This window comes from Schistocerca gregaria, chromosome 5, assembly GCF_023897955.1.
Source record: "Schistocerca gregaria isolate iqSchGreg1 chromosome 5, iqSchGreg1.2, whole genome shotgun sequence".
Classification (NCBI taxonomy): Eukaryota; Metazoa; Arthropoda; class Insecta; order Orthoptera; family Acrididae; genus Schistocerca; species Schistocerca gregaria.
This window is the reverse complement of record NC_064924.1, coordinates 255586726-255604562: the sequence shown is the minus strand read 5'-3', so window position 1 is coordinate 255604562 and position 17837 is coordinate 255586726. Positions and strand designations below refer to the sequence as shown.

The window sequence follows — 17837 nt, the reverse complement described above, 5'->3', positions numbered from 1 at the left end:
TCCACAACTGTCATGACACCTTCAGTTACTACGATAAGTCCCACTTGAATGTTGTCACAGCATAATACTCTTCCCCACCAGCCTACATCTGTGGCTTCGTGTATTTCTGAACAGCTTTTTGATGATGGCATATCCAAACATGACCGTTGACCTGGTGTAACAAAAAATATCATTCATCTCACCAAGTGACATGTTCCCAAAACTCAAGTGCCTCCACTAGTTCTCTACTGTGTTGTCTGATCATCACCACGTATCCTGCTTCACGAATGGGCAAGCCACCAACCTCCACATTATGTTGATGTGGTGTGCACATGCAACACCTTATAGTCTACTCATGGAAGGATAATTTGTTGTTGTGGAAGATGGGAATTTACAAAATACTTGTCAGTTTGGAATGGCCTGTATAGGACAAATAACATGCACAGTGGGAGAATGCTGTATCGCACATAAACATTACACTTGCTGTCTCCAACCCAGCAAATCTGCAATTGCGGAACATTGTATCTCCAATGGACATCCAACTGACTAAGACTAAATATTAATTTTGGCCACAGCAACATCTTTTTGGGGCTCCATTATAAAAGATGGCATTGAAATATGCATTTTGGAAAATCTAATGAACCATAACAGCGACTACGAGCTGGATAATGCATGGAATCTTGTCATCTCCAAAGATTTGCTCAAGACGAAAGCATCAGAATACTCTGATGACTGTGGCAAGTGGCAATGATGAAAAAAGTGATCTTTGGATTTCTACCAGTGAGGGCGCTGCCACTGACCAATGTGGTCCTTCTGTCATTGTGACTCTGACGCATGCCCAGCAATACCCTCAGTGCGCTATATAAGGAGGAGCGGTGACATCTTCGTCAGTTCATCTGAAGATGACTGGCAGGTGCCCGGTTGAAATATCATGGAGTGAAGTTTACAATGACCAGTTGCAATCCCAAAATGTCTTCAAACAGGGAAAGACAGTTTAACTAGAAAAGCCCAGGAATTCACAGCTAAGCGACTGTATGTAATTAACAGTAGCAATCAAAGTAGCTATCTGGTAGACTCCAACTCTAATAGCACAGTGGGTCTTCTAGATTACTTAGGTGACCTCAAAATCCTGGTAGATGATACAGTATGAGGTGGAAGAGGTGGAATAGCTGATGGGGGTCACATATGGTAATTAAGGGCACCACCATATGTGTTGGAGTGTATCCTGGCATGGTGTGTTATCTTGTGAGTGAAGACAAAATTGTTCATAAATATGGAGACCACACCATCAATCAATACAGCATTATTAATTGCCTTAATAAAACTATTTGGTGTTAGCAAGCTACAGATATATCCAAAAGCTGTGTGTGTGTGTTTGTGTGTGTGTGTGTGTGTGTGTGTGTTTTATTTTTTACACTTTATGAGAATTTATTTCGATTTGTATATTGGTGGTAAAGAAATACACAACCATTGGCTTTCCAGGAGTAGGTTTCTTTATAAAGGCTATTTTGTCTTGCGCTGTTATCATGTGTCAGGTCAACACTTCTTTCCCTGGTAATAAATTTCCTCTTATCTCAACTTGGAACATGTTAGCAAATAGACAATATATTTTTCATGTCACATTGCAGTGAACAGTACAGTTTTCCTTGAGCTAATTGTTCATTCCTGCTCTGAGGATGAGACAGAGTTGTACCAATTGCCAGTCAGATATTTTTACTGGGAGATAATGACACCCACTACACTGGAAGGTAAGTGACAACACGACAAAGTCATCTTACCGTGAAAAATGTATCTTATAAAATAAAGTACAAATTGGAGCTTAGATCCTTTCCCACTAAGCTGCACTCATGGTGTGGTTTGCATCTGAATGCTTATAAAGAGGCTTTTTGTGTGGCTAATTGCCAAACGCATAGACTCTGATTGGTAGAAGTTTCATAATGGTTCTCTCCCTTGCATTTTTCATAGTTTATATGTGATTTGTGTATACAGTACACACCAGATTACTTGTCTGGGATTTGCTCATAATGTAATTTAGGTTTTCTGTATGAACCCTGCAGTTTTATTTTCTATGACAAAGTATAAACATGGCAAAGTGCATTAAATATGTTGTGAATGGAGACATTAGGCTACACTATAGATCAGTCTATTACCACATTACTTATTGTCTATTCACATTCATTGACTTTGCCAACTCACAACCCAATGTCACCTTCCCATGTACATTGAAGATCAGTCTATCATCACAATCAACATTTTAGGGAGCGTCCAATATTACATTCTAACAATCTGATCAAAGCAGTTCCTATTACATTCCAGTGATTTACATTTTTCCTGGGCCATTTTTATGGTTAACTCATACAAAAGGCAGAGCTGCAGAATAAAGATAGTTATTTTTGAAACAAATTATAACAAAACAAAAAGCCATGAATCTTGAAGAGTAAGAAGGCTGGACCTTTAACATCCAAGCAGGAATATGAAATGGCTAATGGAATCTCAACAGACAAGTTGTGCTTGTCAGAACATGACATACAAATTACTGAAATTGTACAGGTACATCTTGACAGATACAGGTTAATAACATACTACTGTAGAACTGTTAAGAGGGAGGGTTACTGGCTACCTTTTACCAAAAAAATGAAGGTAAGTCCCAGGCCCTTCAGGTTAACGAATATTGTGCTGAGAAGCCATTTGAATGTTGTGCTGAGTGGTTCAGGAAATTAACAAGCTAACAGTACTGACATTTTACAGGCCACCAGCAGGAAACATTTGCAACTTCATAAAGCAGCTAGAAGCAGTTTCAGTAAGGATATGTAAGTTTAAATGGATACTCTTTATTTGTGGTGATTTTAACACTGATTTTCTCTCAGATATTACTGATCAAGTGCTTCTAAGGACATCAGGTTGCTGATGTCTAGTTTTGGATTATTTCCCACAGTAAAATGTGCTGTATTAAAATAAGGAGGTAGTGGAATAGCCTCTGGAAACATGGTTTCAGATCCAATTATTTTCTGCAGTTTAGATGTCAAAGTGATAGTCAATGGTTTATAGACTATGACTGTCAAATGTTAACAATAAAGTGTAATGAAAAGTTAAGTTCACATCATAGAAAAAACTGAATCACAAGCAATGACTCAATTACAGTGCTTAGAGAGGAATTACAGAAAGAACCGTGAGAAGAAGACAATGTAAATGGAAAATTTAACACTTTCTTAAACATATATTCCTACAGCACTCTTTCTCATTTTTTCTCCTAATAACAAACATGAATAAAAATCAACATAAGCAAGGACAAGGGATGGTTAAGTGCTGGGATTAAAATACCTTGTTCTAGGAAGAAAGGGCTCTGCCTAATCCAAAAGATAAGCTGTAATCAAGAGTTGAAACTCAGTTACCTCATTATCTCATCCACTATGCTCAAAATTAACACTTCAAGAATAACATGAGCCTCCAGAAAATAGCTGTGGCAGAAATGAAGACATTTTGAAATCAGTGGTCATGGAACTCAATTAGTTTATCCTCAGATTGGTGACAAATACTGTATCCACGAATAAATAACAAATATAAGTGTGTTAGATTTACTTTGACAAACAGAGCATGCCGCACCAGTGTACATTAATTGCAAAAATTCAAGCCATAACCAGATTACAAAATTCATCTGATCACTATAAAGCAATAACCATGCTGGCTATGATGATGTTTCTACTGAAATATTAAAATCATGTGCTGATTAGAAAGAGTTGCCCCTGATTAGAAAGAGTTGCCTTAAGAAGTCTTTGTAATCAGTCAACAAGTCAGACATATTTTCTGAAAAATTATATATGCCGTAGTGACACCCGCCTACAAAACAGGAGAGAAGCAAGGTACCTTTACTATGCAAAATGAAGGTATTCAAAATGAATTAATCAAAGGAAAAATTACACCTTAGGAAAAAAAGAAAGTACACATTTTTGTAGACTAATTATTCGGCACTGTGGTATTGGTAGAACCCCTCAAAATAAAAAATAAAGTATCAATGAAGCAGGCATGGACCTACACTTTTTCAGCCAATTTAAAAATTTGCTTTGATTTTCATGCCCTCTCTCTCTCTCTCTCTCTCTCTCTCTCTCTCTCTCTCTCTCTCTCTCGTGTGTGTGTGTATGTGAGCGCGTGTGCACACGCGAACGGGCTTGTATGTGCGCGCTCACGCACGCACATGATGTGCTTTCACTAGATTTCACTTGTTTATTAAGGTTTGCCCTTTTTTTTCAGCTGCTGGTAGCAGCTCTGATTTTGAGACCTGCATAATGTTAACTGGTAAGTGCATATTGCTATGTGTAATACAGCAAACAAAAGTTTTGGGTTGCAAGCATGGCACAATGATATTAGAACTGTCTTGTCTTCATCGCTGTTGTACAATACCTAAATGAGAACAACACTTTTAAACAGGATAAACTATGACTCCATTCTTTTTATTAATAAGACAACACTTTTTAATTATCTATATTTAGTTCATAACAAGCTAGACAACTACAGTCAGTAAGCAGCAATGAAAGGAATGATCAACCTCTGCTTCTGTAAATTATTCACCACATTACATGCTTCAGAAAGCTAGTTTCCATCATCAAGTGTGGTAAGGTTAATAAGTAAACAATTTTCATAAATGCATAACCAAGGTAGGTGACCAGTGGAATTTTTAAAATCTTGCAATGAAATTCAAAAGGAATTCCATGCAGCCAACAAAAAGTGCATCACAAAACATGACAGTATATAAGAAAGATACATGCAGACTGTCCATCATAAGGTAGCAGAAAAAAAGAGGTCACATTAGCTGTGACTGCCTGTTGAGAGTAATGGGGGAAAATTGCCATAATGGAAGCAAGGCTTAATAGTGAGTGCAAGATCAACCTCATGATGATAGTTTGTGGGGGGGGGGGGGGGGGGGGGGACAAATAGCTGGGGGCATGGAGTACTTTTTATATTTTGGAAGAGAAATGGTGACTTGCAAGTAGACATTAAAAAGGTCCAGTTCTGACCCTGTTAAATACTTACATAATAACAACTTTTCAATCATTTTTTGAAAGTAAAACACCTGACTGCACTAATTTTCCCTTTCCCTGAGAGCTAGGTGGTGGGGGAGGAGAGGGAGGGGTACAGGTTCCCCTGTGTGGGTGTTATGTGCCATTTGTTGCCTGTCTTGTAGTAAACATGATCTTTCAGCAGGGGAGGGAAAGTGGGGGAAGACAGATTGCAGATTATAGTGCTGACTCTCTGCTTGTCACCGGGTTGCTTTGCACTCATCTCTTTGCAGTTATAGGTCCTTAATTTACGTTTAGAGATGTTTTCAGATGCACTGAAATTAGGGTTAAGCAAGAGCCCTTCAGAGTTGTTCCCTATGCAGTGAGATCTGCAAACTACTTTTTCTTTTAATGTGTCAGTGAGTTGGTATCCAGAGAACAGTTTACTTAAGTTCCATACTGCTATATCTCGGCCACTGTCTGCATTGTGTTCATAAGACAAGTGTTTCTGTCAAACCAGATCTGCACAGTTTTCATGAAAATGTTGTGAATTTTCGTTGTTCTACTTTTGAGGAGTAAATGGATGTTCTATAAAGGCTAATGTAACTGGTGAAGTGCTTTTAAAGAAGATCCCTATGACTTTTCAGTAGTGTGCTTACATTTCAAAGAAGATAATATGTCAAGGACACTGCTGTGTGTCTCTCAATTTCTGAACAATGTGGAGCTCCAGGGTTTGGATTATGTGCAACATATACATAGCTGTAGGTACTGGCAATAAATATGAAGAAATATTTCCACTGATTCCATCAGCACAAGAACAATTTCTGCTGAAAGCAGCACACTGATACAGATTCTACCAAGTGATATTGTATTTTGTCTAATTCTGTGAGTGTTAACTTAATCCACAGAGGTAAAAAAAATCAGATTATCTAATGGCATAACACCAATTGACTCAAGATGAACAACATGGTAAGACATGCACCCTACCAAGTATAGATCAGTTATGGAGGCACCTCGAATCAGATGATGCTATGCTGAATATAATGATTTGCAGTCAACTCTATGACTGACTTAATTACATACAGTGACTCATTCAAGCAAGGACAATAATGGCTGCATCATTTCTCAGGTATGCCTACTGCTGTCCTCTCGACTCAAGAACAACAGTTACTGGTAAGGTACTATGGTCCAGTACTCATTAATATATTAAATTCACAATGTTGTCATAGTTCCCTTAATATCTGTAGGGAGAGTGCTTGTTTATTGGCACTATGGGAATGTTGAGGGTACAATTAGAGAATGAAATAAAAGCTTCACACTGATACTTAAAAGGAACACATGCAACTATGTAAATTTCATGAGGGACTACACCTTTACACTTCCAAGTCATACTTCTAGCTACGATGGGAAAGCAGTCACAGAATACTGCTTACTATGTTTGTGTTGTTGTAGCTCACTCACAGTTTGTACGGGTGGCAGACATGCTATACAGTTGTCAGGTTCTGTATCTGATGTGTTACAAGAGCTGGTGGCAGCAGCCGTGTCTCTCCTATGATGTTAAAATAGGTAGCAGATGTGGACAGGGTAAAAGATTCTCACCACTGGTAGTCAATTGATGATGCAATGATGATAAAAGGAACTACAGTGGGGGAAGGGGGGGGGGGGGGAGAAGTCCCTGCCACAAGTGTCCAGTGTGATCACTGAAAAATAGTGTGAGCCCACAAAATGTTTGCAGATCTTCTGCATCTGGTTCCCTTCATGTACAAGAAGTCCTTAATCAATAGTGACTCAGTTAAGAGAATAATTCAGAGGCATAATGTTGGCCTCCATACGGAGCACAATCAGAAATCAGCTCAGTGTAATGCTACACAAGGAGAACTAGTAGCCAGTGGTTAGTTGTGCCATCGCAACACTTAGTGTGAAGCCCCCTTGCATGTCTACAATTGCAACCATTGCTTGCTGGCACCCCAGATTCACTTGATCATAAACAATAACCAAAAGAAACACTATTTACATTAGGTACAACTGATCTAAAACATGACAGCTATCCTGCACTTCTGCACTGTGTAGTTCAAGACGATATTGCTTATAAAGTAACATGTATCGGTATCGGCAGCAAGAATAGGTTATGCCTTCATGTTCACCATTGGTATGTGGCTGCTGGGAATTTGTTGTTGGATAACAGGTATTACCAAAAGAGATCCATGAAGATTGAATATGTGTGTGTGTGTGTGTGTGTGTGTGTGTGTGTGTGTGTGGTGTCTTTCTACATCTGAAGAAGGTTTCTTTTCCAATAACTCAATAATCCAACAGTCTACTCTTAATGGACCTATCTGTCACTTAGTTCCTGGTTTATGTGGTGAGTAACAAGTAACAGTCGATCCTATTTCTTATTGTTCTCATGATCCCTGTGTGAGATATACAATGCTGGCAACAAAACTGTCTTGCATTCATCCATAAATAATGCTTCTCTAAATTTAGCCAAGAGGGTTTTGGGAGAACATCAACATGTTTCATCCACAAGCATCACCGGTACACTTTCATGTGGGCAATATTGATATGCTATGATCCTAACACAATATCTCTGAATTTTTTTAATGTCTGTTGTCTTGGTTGTTTGATATGAACTTCAGCACTCTAGTATACTCTAGAATTTGATGCAGTAACATCTTACATGCTATTTCCTTTACAGATGCACTGCACTTCCCCAGAACCACTCCAACAAATCTACATTTTGCATTTGCCTTTCCTACTGCTGATTTTACTTGTTTATCCCATTTCATATTGTTTACTAGTATTAGCCCTAGGTATTTAAACAACGTGACATGCTCTAGACATACACAATTAATCTTTTAATGTGTCTTCGCCCTCTTCATAATGGAAATTTATCAACATTTAAAGATAGCTGCTTTTCATTATGCTAAGTAGAAGCCAAGTGCAAGTCTTTCTCTATTTCTTTATTAACATATAACAACAACAACATTTTCCAGTAGACAGCAGCATTGGCAGAGTATAATCTGCTGACCCTGTCTGAAAAGCAGTTTGTATATATTGAGAATATTAGTGGTCTTATTACACTTCCCTAGGGCACACCCACTGTTACTTTCATGTCTATTGACCATTTGCCATTCAGCATAACACACTGGTTTCTATTAATCAAAATCTCATCAAAATAATCATGTATTTCTGAGGATACTCAATATGATCATATGACCATAAGGGTCAGGAACATTTTACAGTGCTAAATGCTTTTTGAAAATCTGAGGAAAGAGGATCTGCCTGTTTGCCAGTGTCTGCTCTTTGCAAAAGATCATGTGTGAATGGGGCAAGCCGTTTTTTATGAGAGTGGTTTTTCCTGAATCCACGCTGATTCTTTCAGAGAAACTTATTTTCCTCTGGGAACATAATTCAAGCTTACATCCTCTACCATCCTGCAACAGACAGATATAAGCGATATTAGACTGTAGTTCTCTATTCTTGTTCAGTTATTCCTGTTTCTGTATAGCATTATATATATTTTAATTTCATTCCTGTTTACAAAGCCATTTTGTAAATATGAGTGATCTTGTAAGTTTACTACCTGTATTGTTGATGGGTTTTGCCTTATAAGTTAAATTATTATTATTATTATTCTCTCAATGCTCTGTCAGTTCTCTTCTTCTTCTTTTGTTGTCCAGTCAGTTATTATCAGTAGCTGTTTATTTGACTGAACACTAAACAAAATTGCACACCACAATAAAATTAGATTTTCACTTATACAAGATCAAGAAGCAACAGAGACGTTTTTTTTTTGTTTTTTTTTTTTTTTTTTTTTTTTTTTTTTTTTTTTTTTTTTTTACGAACTTTATATATGTGATTTTCAAAACATCTTTTTATCTTGTTGGTACATATGTTTGTGGGGTATGTTTGCATTTTCAAGTGTTTTGAATATTTAGTTTATTGTTGATAGTAAAAGGGTTATATGTGCTTTCATGTGCTCAACAAATTTTTACTTTGGGAAAGATGGATGAAAGATTCTTCATTAAATTTTGTTTAAAAAATCAAATTAAATGCAGCACCACATTCAGAAAGTTGTCTGTGACTTTTGAAAAAATCTACTATGAGAAAACAAGGGTTTACAGGTGGTATCAACATTTCAAAGAGGACTGAGAAAATGAAGATGGTGGCTGCCCTGGATGCCCTAGAACATCAATTACTACCAACACTGTGGAAGATCACTTTGATGATCATATACTTATTGCACAGAGGAAGTTATAATGAACTAATTGATGGAACAGCCATGGGTTCACCACTGTCAACAGTCATAGCTAACTTTTTCATGGAAGATTTCGAAGAACGATAGTTGAACAGTGCCCCTTCCATCCATCTTACTTCTTCAGATACATTGATGATACATTTTTCATCTGGTCACATGGCAGTGAGGTGCTGCAGCAGTTCACTGATCATTTGAATGGATACATCCCAACATAACAATATTGAATTTCAATATTGTTACATTCCATCCTGGATTTTTGATTGATTGATTTTACTACCTAACATAAGGTTCACAGTGGAGGTGGAGCTGGATGGGGAAGTTATCTTTCTTAGACATGTGAATCTTCAGGTTTTGGCAGTGCAAGGACTGTTCCATTAAGTTTCGGGTGTGCAGCCTCAAGAAATCTCCTTCTTCTTCTTCTAATATTTTGGCTGTATAACGTTCACCCATCTTCAGAGTGAGCCACAAGACTGCCGCTCTAGTGTTCACTTCACCCCTTTATACTGTTGTACCACACAACTGTGCATATGGCCACAGATGCAAATGCGCCACAGACATTAATCGGTGGCAGAGACGTGCATAATGCGCGAGTTGTATCTATGACTCTGCAGTTGATCTGTGTTGGCATATCGATATATATCACTGTAAGCTGCACTGTGATGACATCTTTGCAAGTTTATTACAGCAAGTGCCGGATTCCATGATTTATCAAGATTGAGACCACTATCTCTATTAATTAAATTCGTCGTCAAGCGAATTTCGATTGCCTCCCAAAAGGATGATGTAGTTGCCAAAATTTTTACATTGTCATACAACAGTGCTCTGCCACTGCCAACTTGTTAGGTTGTAAAAGTCGTGTGTGCCTCCGTTGTTCTGTACATTTTTCTTGGACAGTACGAGTTGTTTGTCCGATGTAAGAAAGGCCACATTCACATGGAATTTTGTAAACTCCAGATTTTTGGAGCAGCAAATCATCTTTGACAGAGCTCACGAGTGCAGCTGTCTTGGGTGGAGAACGAAAAATCACTTTTACTTTGTGTCTGTCGAGAATGCATCCTATTTTTGATGAGAGGCTACCCACATATGGCAGGAAGGCCATCGATTTAAAGGTTTCTTCATCTTCTTCTGCTTTCTTTGTGGCCTCTTTCGGTTTTATTTTCAGTGCCCTCTGTATTTGTTGTGGAGAGTACCCATAGTCTTCAAATACGCTTTGTAAGTGGGAAAGTTCATCTTGCAGACTACTTTCGTCAGAAATAATATGCACTCTGTGAATCAAAGTTCGGAGAACACTCATTGTCTGGGCAGGATGGTGGCAGCTATTTGCACGTAAACACAGATTGTGAAAGCTATACCTATTGAGATACAGATCCATATGCATCAGTTTTCTGTACACAGAGTGGCTGAACTGTCCATCTGAACTCCATTTCATCAACATGTCTAAGAAAGGTCCAGTAAGTTTCGGGTGTGCAGCCGCAAGAAATCTCCTTCTTCTTCTAATATTTCGTCCATATAATGTTCAGCCGTCTTCAGAGTGAGCCGCAAGAATGCCGCTCCAGTGCTCGCTTTGTCCCTTTATACTGTTGTAGCGTGCGACTGCGCATGTGGCCACAGATGCAAATGCGCCACAGACATTGATCGGCGGCAGAGACGTGCATAGTGTGTGAGTTGTATCTATGACTCCGCAGTTGATCTGCGTTGGCATATTGATACGTCACTGTGAGCTGCACTGTGACGACGTCTTTGCAAGTTTATTAGAGCATGTGCCGGATTCCATGATTTATCAAGATTGAGACCACTATCTATCGGCATTCTTGCGGCTCACTCTGAAGACGGCTGAACATTATACAGACGAAATATTAGAAGAAGAAGGAGATTTCTTGCGGCTGCACACCCGAAACTTAATGGAACTTTCTTAGACATGTTGATGAAATGGAGTTCAGATGGACAGTTCAGCCACTCTGTGTACAGAAAACTGATGCATATGGATCTGTATCTCAATAGGTATAGCTTTCACAATCCAGCTCAGAAGAGAGCTGTGCTGAACACCTTAGCATACAGAGCCAGAACTGTTTTGACTGACTGATTTTATTTTGTGTTCCATAAGTCCAACTGTTTTGAGTTCACAAGCATGTGGAACTTGTCAGTTTTTTTATAAATTCAATTCGTTAATGTTATAGCATACACAGACATTTGAGTACATAATTATATAAAAATGTAAATAAAATGGAAAGAAACTTCCACATGGGAAAAATATATTAAAAACAAAGATTCCAAGACTTACCAAGCGGGAAAGCGCCGGTAGACAGGCACAATGAACAAAACACACAAACACACACACAGAATTACTAGCTTTCGCAACCGATGGTTGCTTCTTCAGGAAAGAGGGAAAGACGAAAGGATGTGGGTTTTAAGGGAGAGGGTAAGGAGTCATTCCAATCCCGGGAGCGGAAAAACTTCCCTTAGGGGGAAAAAAAGGACAGGTGTACACTCGCACACACACACATGCACACATATCCATCCGCACATACACAGACACAAGCAGACATCATGTCTCATATCTCTATATTTTTACAGACGATTGTTGGATATGGACCACATCACTTTCGAGATTAAGCTTCTGAAGATGTGTTCAGAATGGACAGGTACATTGTCTGTGACATTAGATCAACACAGTTGAAGAAAACAAGACACAACACTGTTCAAACAAGCCAAGAGGATCAACACATAGCATGGCTTCCACTCTAGCAAAATAGGTGGAATCATAAAGAAGCAAGGAGTCAGACTAGTCTTCCGCTCACTCAGGAAAAGTTAAGGACATGTTGCAACTTGTTAAAGATAATTTAGGTCTGAGAGTGACAGGAATTTATAGCATTCCTTTTGAGTGTGGCAAGAGTTATGTGGGCCCATCTATACAGACGGTTACCAATTGTTGCTTTGAGGATCAGCATCACCTTAAATACAGGCATTTGGATAAATCAGTGTTGGTAGAGCACAGCCTGTTAAATAAGCACAAAATTTTTGTTTGAACAAACAAGAATACTTGCTCACACCTCAAACTACTGGAACTCTATGAGCAGAGGAGCTATTGAAATTAGACTTTGTGAAAACTACCTCAGTAGAGACACTGGCTGTGCACTTAGCAATGCATGGAAGCGTGCACTAGACAAGGAAAAAATGCTGGGGATTACTTTTTTCAATTTGCCATCTAATGCGATGGATGGTGCTGCAAGTAATGCTAGATACAGGGTGCAAGCAAAAACTATGGATGCAGGGTGCACTTCCTGTGCAAATGCCATCATGTCACAATCCAGCCAATCAGATGACATTCTGTGGGTACAAAAGAAAGAACCTTACCAATTCATTAGTCTGTTTTAGCCCCTGATGAAGATGATGGTGGATATAATTGAAAACTTGGAATTTTGTCTGAATTTGATGCGGCAAATAAACCAAGAAATTTTTGTGCAAGGAGACAAATTAACTGTAATGAAGCCAGCAATAATTTAAAATTGTGACTACTTATTATGCTAATATATATGTAGCTGAGTAACAGTGGCAACTTACTGTGCCATTCTGTGGCCACTTACTGTGCTATTGGGCCTGCTTTTGTGTCTTTGCCTTGATCTCACAGTCTTTGTGACAATTATCTTGGTCATGAGTAATAAACTACATTTATTTAAGAGAAGAATGTGATTTACCAATTTACACAAGGGAGGACCATCAATGTCTCTTTAAAGATAAGTTGTAATTGATGTAATATCATGTACACCCAAACATGCTATGCTCACTTAGCAGCTGCAACAAAAAATACAAACCTCACACCAGCTATTAATTTTGGGCTTTTTGTATGAATAAATTGTTAATATTTAGTTCTATGGTGGGCACATTGACTCAGATAGAGTTTATATGCAGTTAACCTGCACTTTTAGTAGCTTGTTTGCTGCAGCTGTTGATCTCAAAAGTCTCTGCCATGTTGCTGCATGAACTCCTGTGGCAACCTCCTGCAGTACATCAGACAAGTGTTGATCAACAATATTATCTAGAATGTGCTATGTCTCATACTGCAGGACCTCCATGGCATCAGATTTTCCATGCCAGTTCAGTTGCTGCCAGCTACTGTCAACCATAAACATTCTCAGTTAATGTGTTCCAGTACAGTTTCTCTACTGCAGGCACATTCAGCAGTTTGTCTTCTTCCTATTGGAGTGAGTGAATGAGTGGCATATGGCCTGTCAAAACGTACATCAGTCCCCTTCAGAGTTCAAGCGCCTCATTCTCAGTCTCTGTTTTGTGGCATGGAGGGACCTGCAAATCCTTTTTGCTGTTGAAGCTTGATACATTTGTGTCACAAGGGAAGGATATTATCCTAAATTTACTGCCTGGTGGTGATGCACACTACTTCTGTATTCTGCAGTTCCTGGTATTTTTCTCTCTTAAACCAAAAGATCAGCACTTTCTTTTGTATCAATAGACTCAGTCATGATATTTCAAGAATTACCTGCAGTGCCTAAATTGACATAATTCCAAAGCCCTTATCACTGAAAGAAGTGTTTCATGTTGCACCCTGTTAACTGTCTGTGCTGTTGCTATAAACAGTGCACTCAAACCCTCACAAAATATCCCATAATTCCTATTATTATGGAATTGTGATAAATCATTATATTTAGCTTTTAATGATAACTGGCTAGGCAGTAATTTTGACCATTTTATTCATTTCTATATATATGCACAGAAGTTTTGTCATCCATTGAAGGCGACACCTTAGTGATGATCTTTATTATTATGCATCTGTTGCTTGGTTTATGGTTTAGTGTGTGGGTAACTAAAAATGCTCCTTTCATTTACACAGTCATACATAGGTGGTCTTTTCTGGCAGACTTAGGTGGTCTTTTCTGGCAGACTTTGGTTCCTTGAACCAGTGATACAATTCCTCCAAGACTGTGTAACAGTTGCTTCCATAATACCTCTCAGGATTTCTTTCCTAAGAATCACCATGTTATCAGCATATGACAGTAATCATATGACTAATGTATTGCCCTGCAGCACCAGACCTCTAAACGCTAGGCTACATGTGAATTCTTCTGGGCAGTCTTTCAAAATTCCTGTTGTTAGGCTCTCCTCTGGTCACAACATTGTTTCTGCTCTATTTTGGAAATGTTTTTTGAACATGTAAACAGATTTGTAATGGAACTATTGTATAAAACATTCTTGGACTTATTTCCAAATCAGTTCAGAGTAAAACCTTGAGCTTTCAATGAGTACCTTATAATATTTCAGCTCCTCAACATCAAATTAAAACGTTCCACTTCAATTTGTTTGCACTTATAGCGATCCCAGCTTCCTCAACCAAATTAAAACGTTGCATTAGGAGGTGTCTGCTTTGTGCAAAAGGTCTTGAGTTCATATTGACGACAACAAGTAATTCTTCATTACAGACGTTTATTTACAAACAGCACAGACTCAACAACTGACTCTCCGAGCTAACCGCACTGCATACCCGAACTGGCAACTGACAACTTCTAGGTGTATTAATATCTTTCCAAACAATGAGTGTCTTTAACAATGTTTTGTTTACAATACGATAGCAATTCACGACTTAAAACTAAATTAGACATTACAGAATTTTAGTACAGATTAAAGTAAGTAAAAGGATCAGTACATATAAATTCTTACAAGCATAATTTCCAAATAGATTTTATAACATTTTTCTACCAGCTTCTGGATAACCTTCACCAGATTTGTACCGATGTTTCCAGAAATATATTGACATTTGATTCTGGATATTTCTTGAGTGATTTAGAACAACTATTTATATGTAAAATGATTTAAATCGTGTTTCAAAACGTAAATAAATCTTTTTAGCAATATTTCCTGATACAAATCATCTTTCGAAATTAAGTCATGAAACAGCCTTCACAATTTCTCGCATTTTCGCGATCATAATACAGAACTTCTCCATAGAAAGCCCCAGAAGCGTGCATTAAACGTTCATTCACAGGCCCTCTCTTTAGCTGGTGAGTTTTTAAAAGTATCTTGTCCATATTATACGAAATAATCCAGCTCAAAACTGATAATTTATACAATTAATCAGATCTACAGCAAACAGTGAGTCCCTCTTTTACAAAATGAAATATAATTACAAAATTGAATGAAAATAGGTCACTAACACTAATATATATTTACATCAATTCTATTTTTGTTCTTTCTGTGCAAAATGTCCTAATATTGACACAGTACAATATTTAAACGTCACCAAAGTTTCCCTTTACATTTTGCATATCTGTATCGACATCCCCTAAAAGTCTACAGTATCGAATACTTCAATATGTCCCAATATGTCCTGTAATGTTACAACCTCCGTCACCATAGTCAGGAGCAACGGACTGTCTAGACTGCTGCTGGAGTGGCCTTATGTAGCCCATGGGCAGCTTCTGATTGGTCAGTAATTACATAATGATGTCATGGATGGTGTCACTGTCTGCATTGGTGCTGCCATGACTCCTGTAGTACCACAAATGTTGTGACGAATATCTCTGACTCTTCTCTGCATCAAGAGCTTGCTTCCAAGCACCACTAAAATATTACCTGCAGTCACAGTTCTTGTCACATATTTTTAGTTCTACAGCCTCTTTAACTACAAACTCCCAATATGTAGAAGCATTTTTTTTTATTCAAACAGTATTTTGTGAGGCTGCGCTTGGCAACTGCAGATTTCTCCACTTGTCAATTTTTAAAATGCCATTGAGCTTTGGCACAGTGGTTGGAAATGCTACAAATGGACTGGCATAATTCCTCAAAGACCGTGTAACAGCTTGCTTCCATAATACCTCTAAGGTTTACTTTCCTAAGAATCATCATGTTATCAGCATATGACAGTAATCGTATGATCACACTTCTACATCTACAACTACATTTATACTCAGCAAGCCACCCAACGGTGTGTGGCAGAGGGCACTTTGCATGCCACTGTCATTACCTCCCTTTCCTGTTCCAGTCGCGTATGGTTCGTGGGAAGAACGATGGCTGGAAAGCCTTCGTGCACGCTTGAATCTCTCTCATTTTACATTCGTGATCTCCTTGGGAGGCATAAGTAGGGGAAGCAATATATTCGATACCTCATCCAGAAACACACCCTCTCGAAACCTGGACAGCAAGCTACTCCGCGATGCATAGCGCCTCTCTTGCAGAGTCTGCCACTTGAGTTTGGTAAACATCTCCGTAACGCTTACCAAATAACCCTGTGACAAAACGCACTGCTCTTTTTTGGATCTTCTCTATCTCCTCTGTTGACCCGACCTGGTACAGATCCCACACTGATGAGCAATACTCAAGTACAGGTCGAACGAGTGTTTTGTAAGCCACCTCCTTCGTTGATGGACTACATTTTCTAAGGGCTCTCCCAATGAATCTCAACCTGGCACCCACCTTACCAACAACTAATTTTCTATGATCATTTCACTTTAAATCGTTCTATATGCAAACTCCCAGAAATTTTACAGAAGTAACTGCTGCCAGTGTTTGTTTTGATATCATATAATCATACAATAAAGGATCCTTCTTTTTATGTATTCGCAATACATTACATTTGTCTATGTTAAGGGTCAGTTGCCACTCCCTGCACCAAGTGCCTATCCACTGCAGATCTTCCTGCATTTTGCTGCAATTTTCTGATGCTGCAATTTCTCTGCATACTACAGCATCATCCACGAAAAGCCGCATGGAACTTCTGACACTATCTGCTAGGTCATTTATATATATATAGTGAAAAGAAATGGTCCCATAACACTCCACTGTGGCATGCCAGAGGTTACTTTAACGTCTGTAGACGTCTCTCCATTGAGAACAACATGCTGTGTTCCATTTGCTAAAAACTCTTCAATCCAGCCACACAGCTGGTCTGATATTCCGTAGGCTGTTACTTTGTTTATCAGGCGAGAGTGCGGAACTGTATTGAATGTCTTCCAGAAGTCAAGGAAAATGGCATCTACCTGGGAGCCTGTATCTAATATTTTCTGAGTCTCATGAACAAATTAAGCAAGTTGGGTCTCACTGTTTCCAGAATCCATGTTGATTCCTACAGAGTAGATTCTGGGTTTCTGGAAATGACATGATAAGCGAGCAAAATACATGTTCTAAAACTCTACAACAGATTGATGTCAGAGATGTAGGCCTATAGTTTTGCACATCTGCTTGATGACCCTTCTTGAAAACTGGAACTACCTGTGCTCTTTCCCACATTTGGAACCTTCCGTTCCTCTAAAGACTTGCGGTACACGGCTGTTAGAAGGGGGCAAGTTCTTTCGCATACTCTGTGTAGAATCAAATTAGTATCCCGTCAGGTCCAGTGGTCTTTCCTCTGTTGAGTGATTTCAGTTGCTTTTCTATTTCTTGGATACTTATTTTGATGTCAGCCATTTTTTCGTTCATGAGAGGATTTAGAGAAGGAACTGCAGTGCGGTATTCCTCTGTGAAACAGCTTTCGAAAAAGGTGTTTAGTATTTCAGCTTTATGCATGTCATCCTCTGTTTCAATGCCATCATCATCCCAGAGTGTCTGTATATGCTGTTTTGATCCATTTACTTATTTATTGTAAGGATTTTCTGTAAAGTCGG

At 38.6% G+C, this 17837-nt stretch overlaps 1 protein-coding gene across 1 annotated transcript in view; it reads left to right on the top strand.

Annotated features, from left to right (window-relative positions):
* Nucleotides 1–1667: 1667 nt before the first annotated feature.
* Nucleotides 1668–17837, top strand: part of LOC126273309 (synaptic vesicle glycoprotein 2B-like) — a 124550-nt gene continuing 108380 nt past the window's right edge. The window contains exons 1-2 of the mRNA XM_049976852.1: nucleotides 1668–1727; nucleotides 4228–4272. Of these exons, the coding sequence (XP_049832809.1) occupies nucleotides 1706–1727; nucleotides 4228–4272 (67 nt within the window). The 5' untranslated portion in view covers nucleotides 1668–1705. The remainder of the gene's footprint in view (nucleotides 1728–4227; nucleotides 4273–17837) is intronic.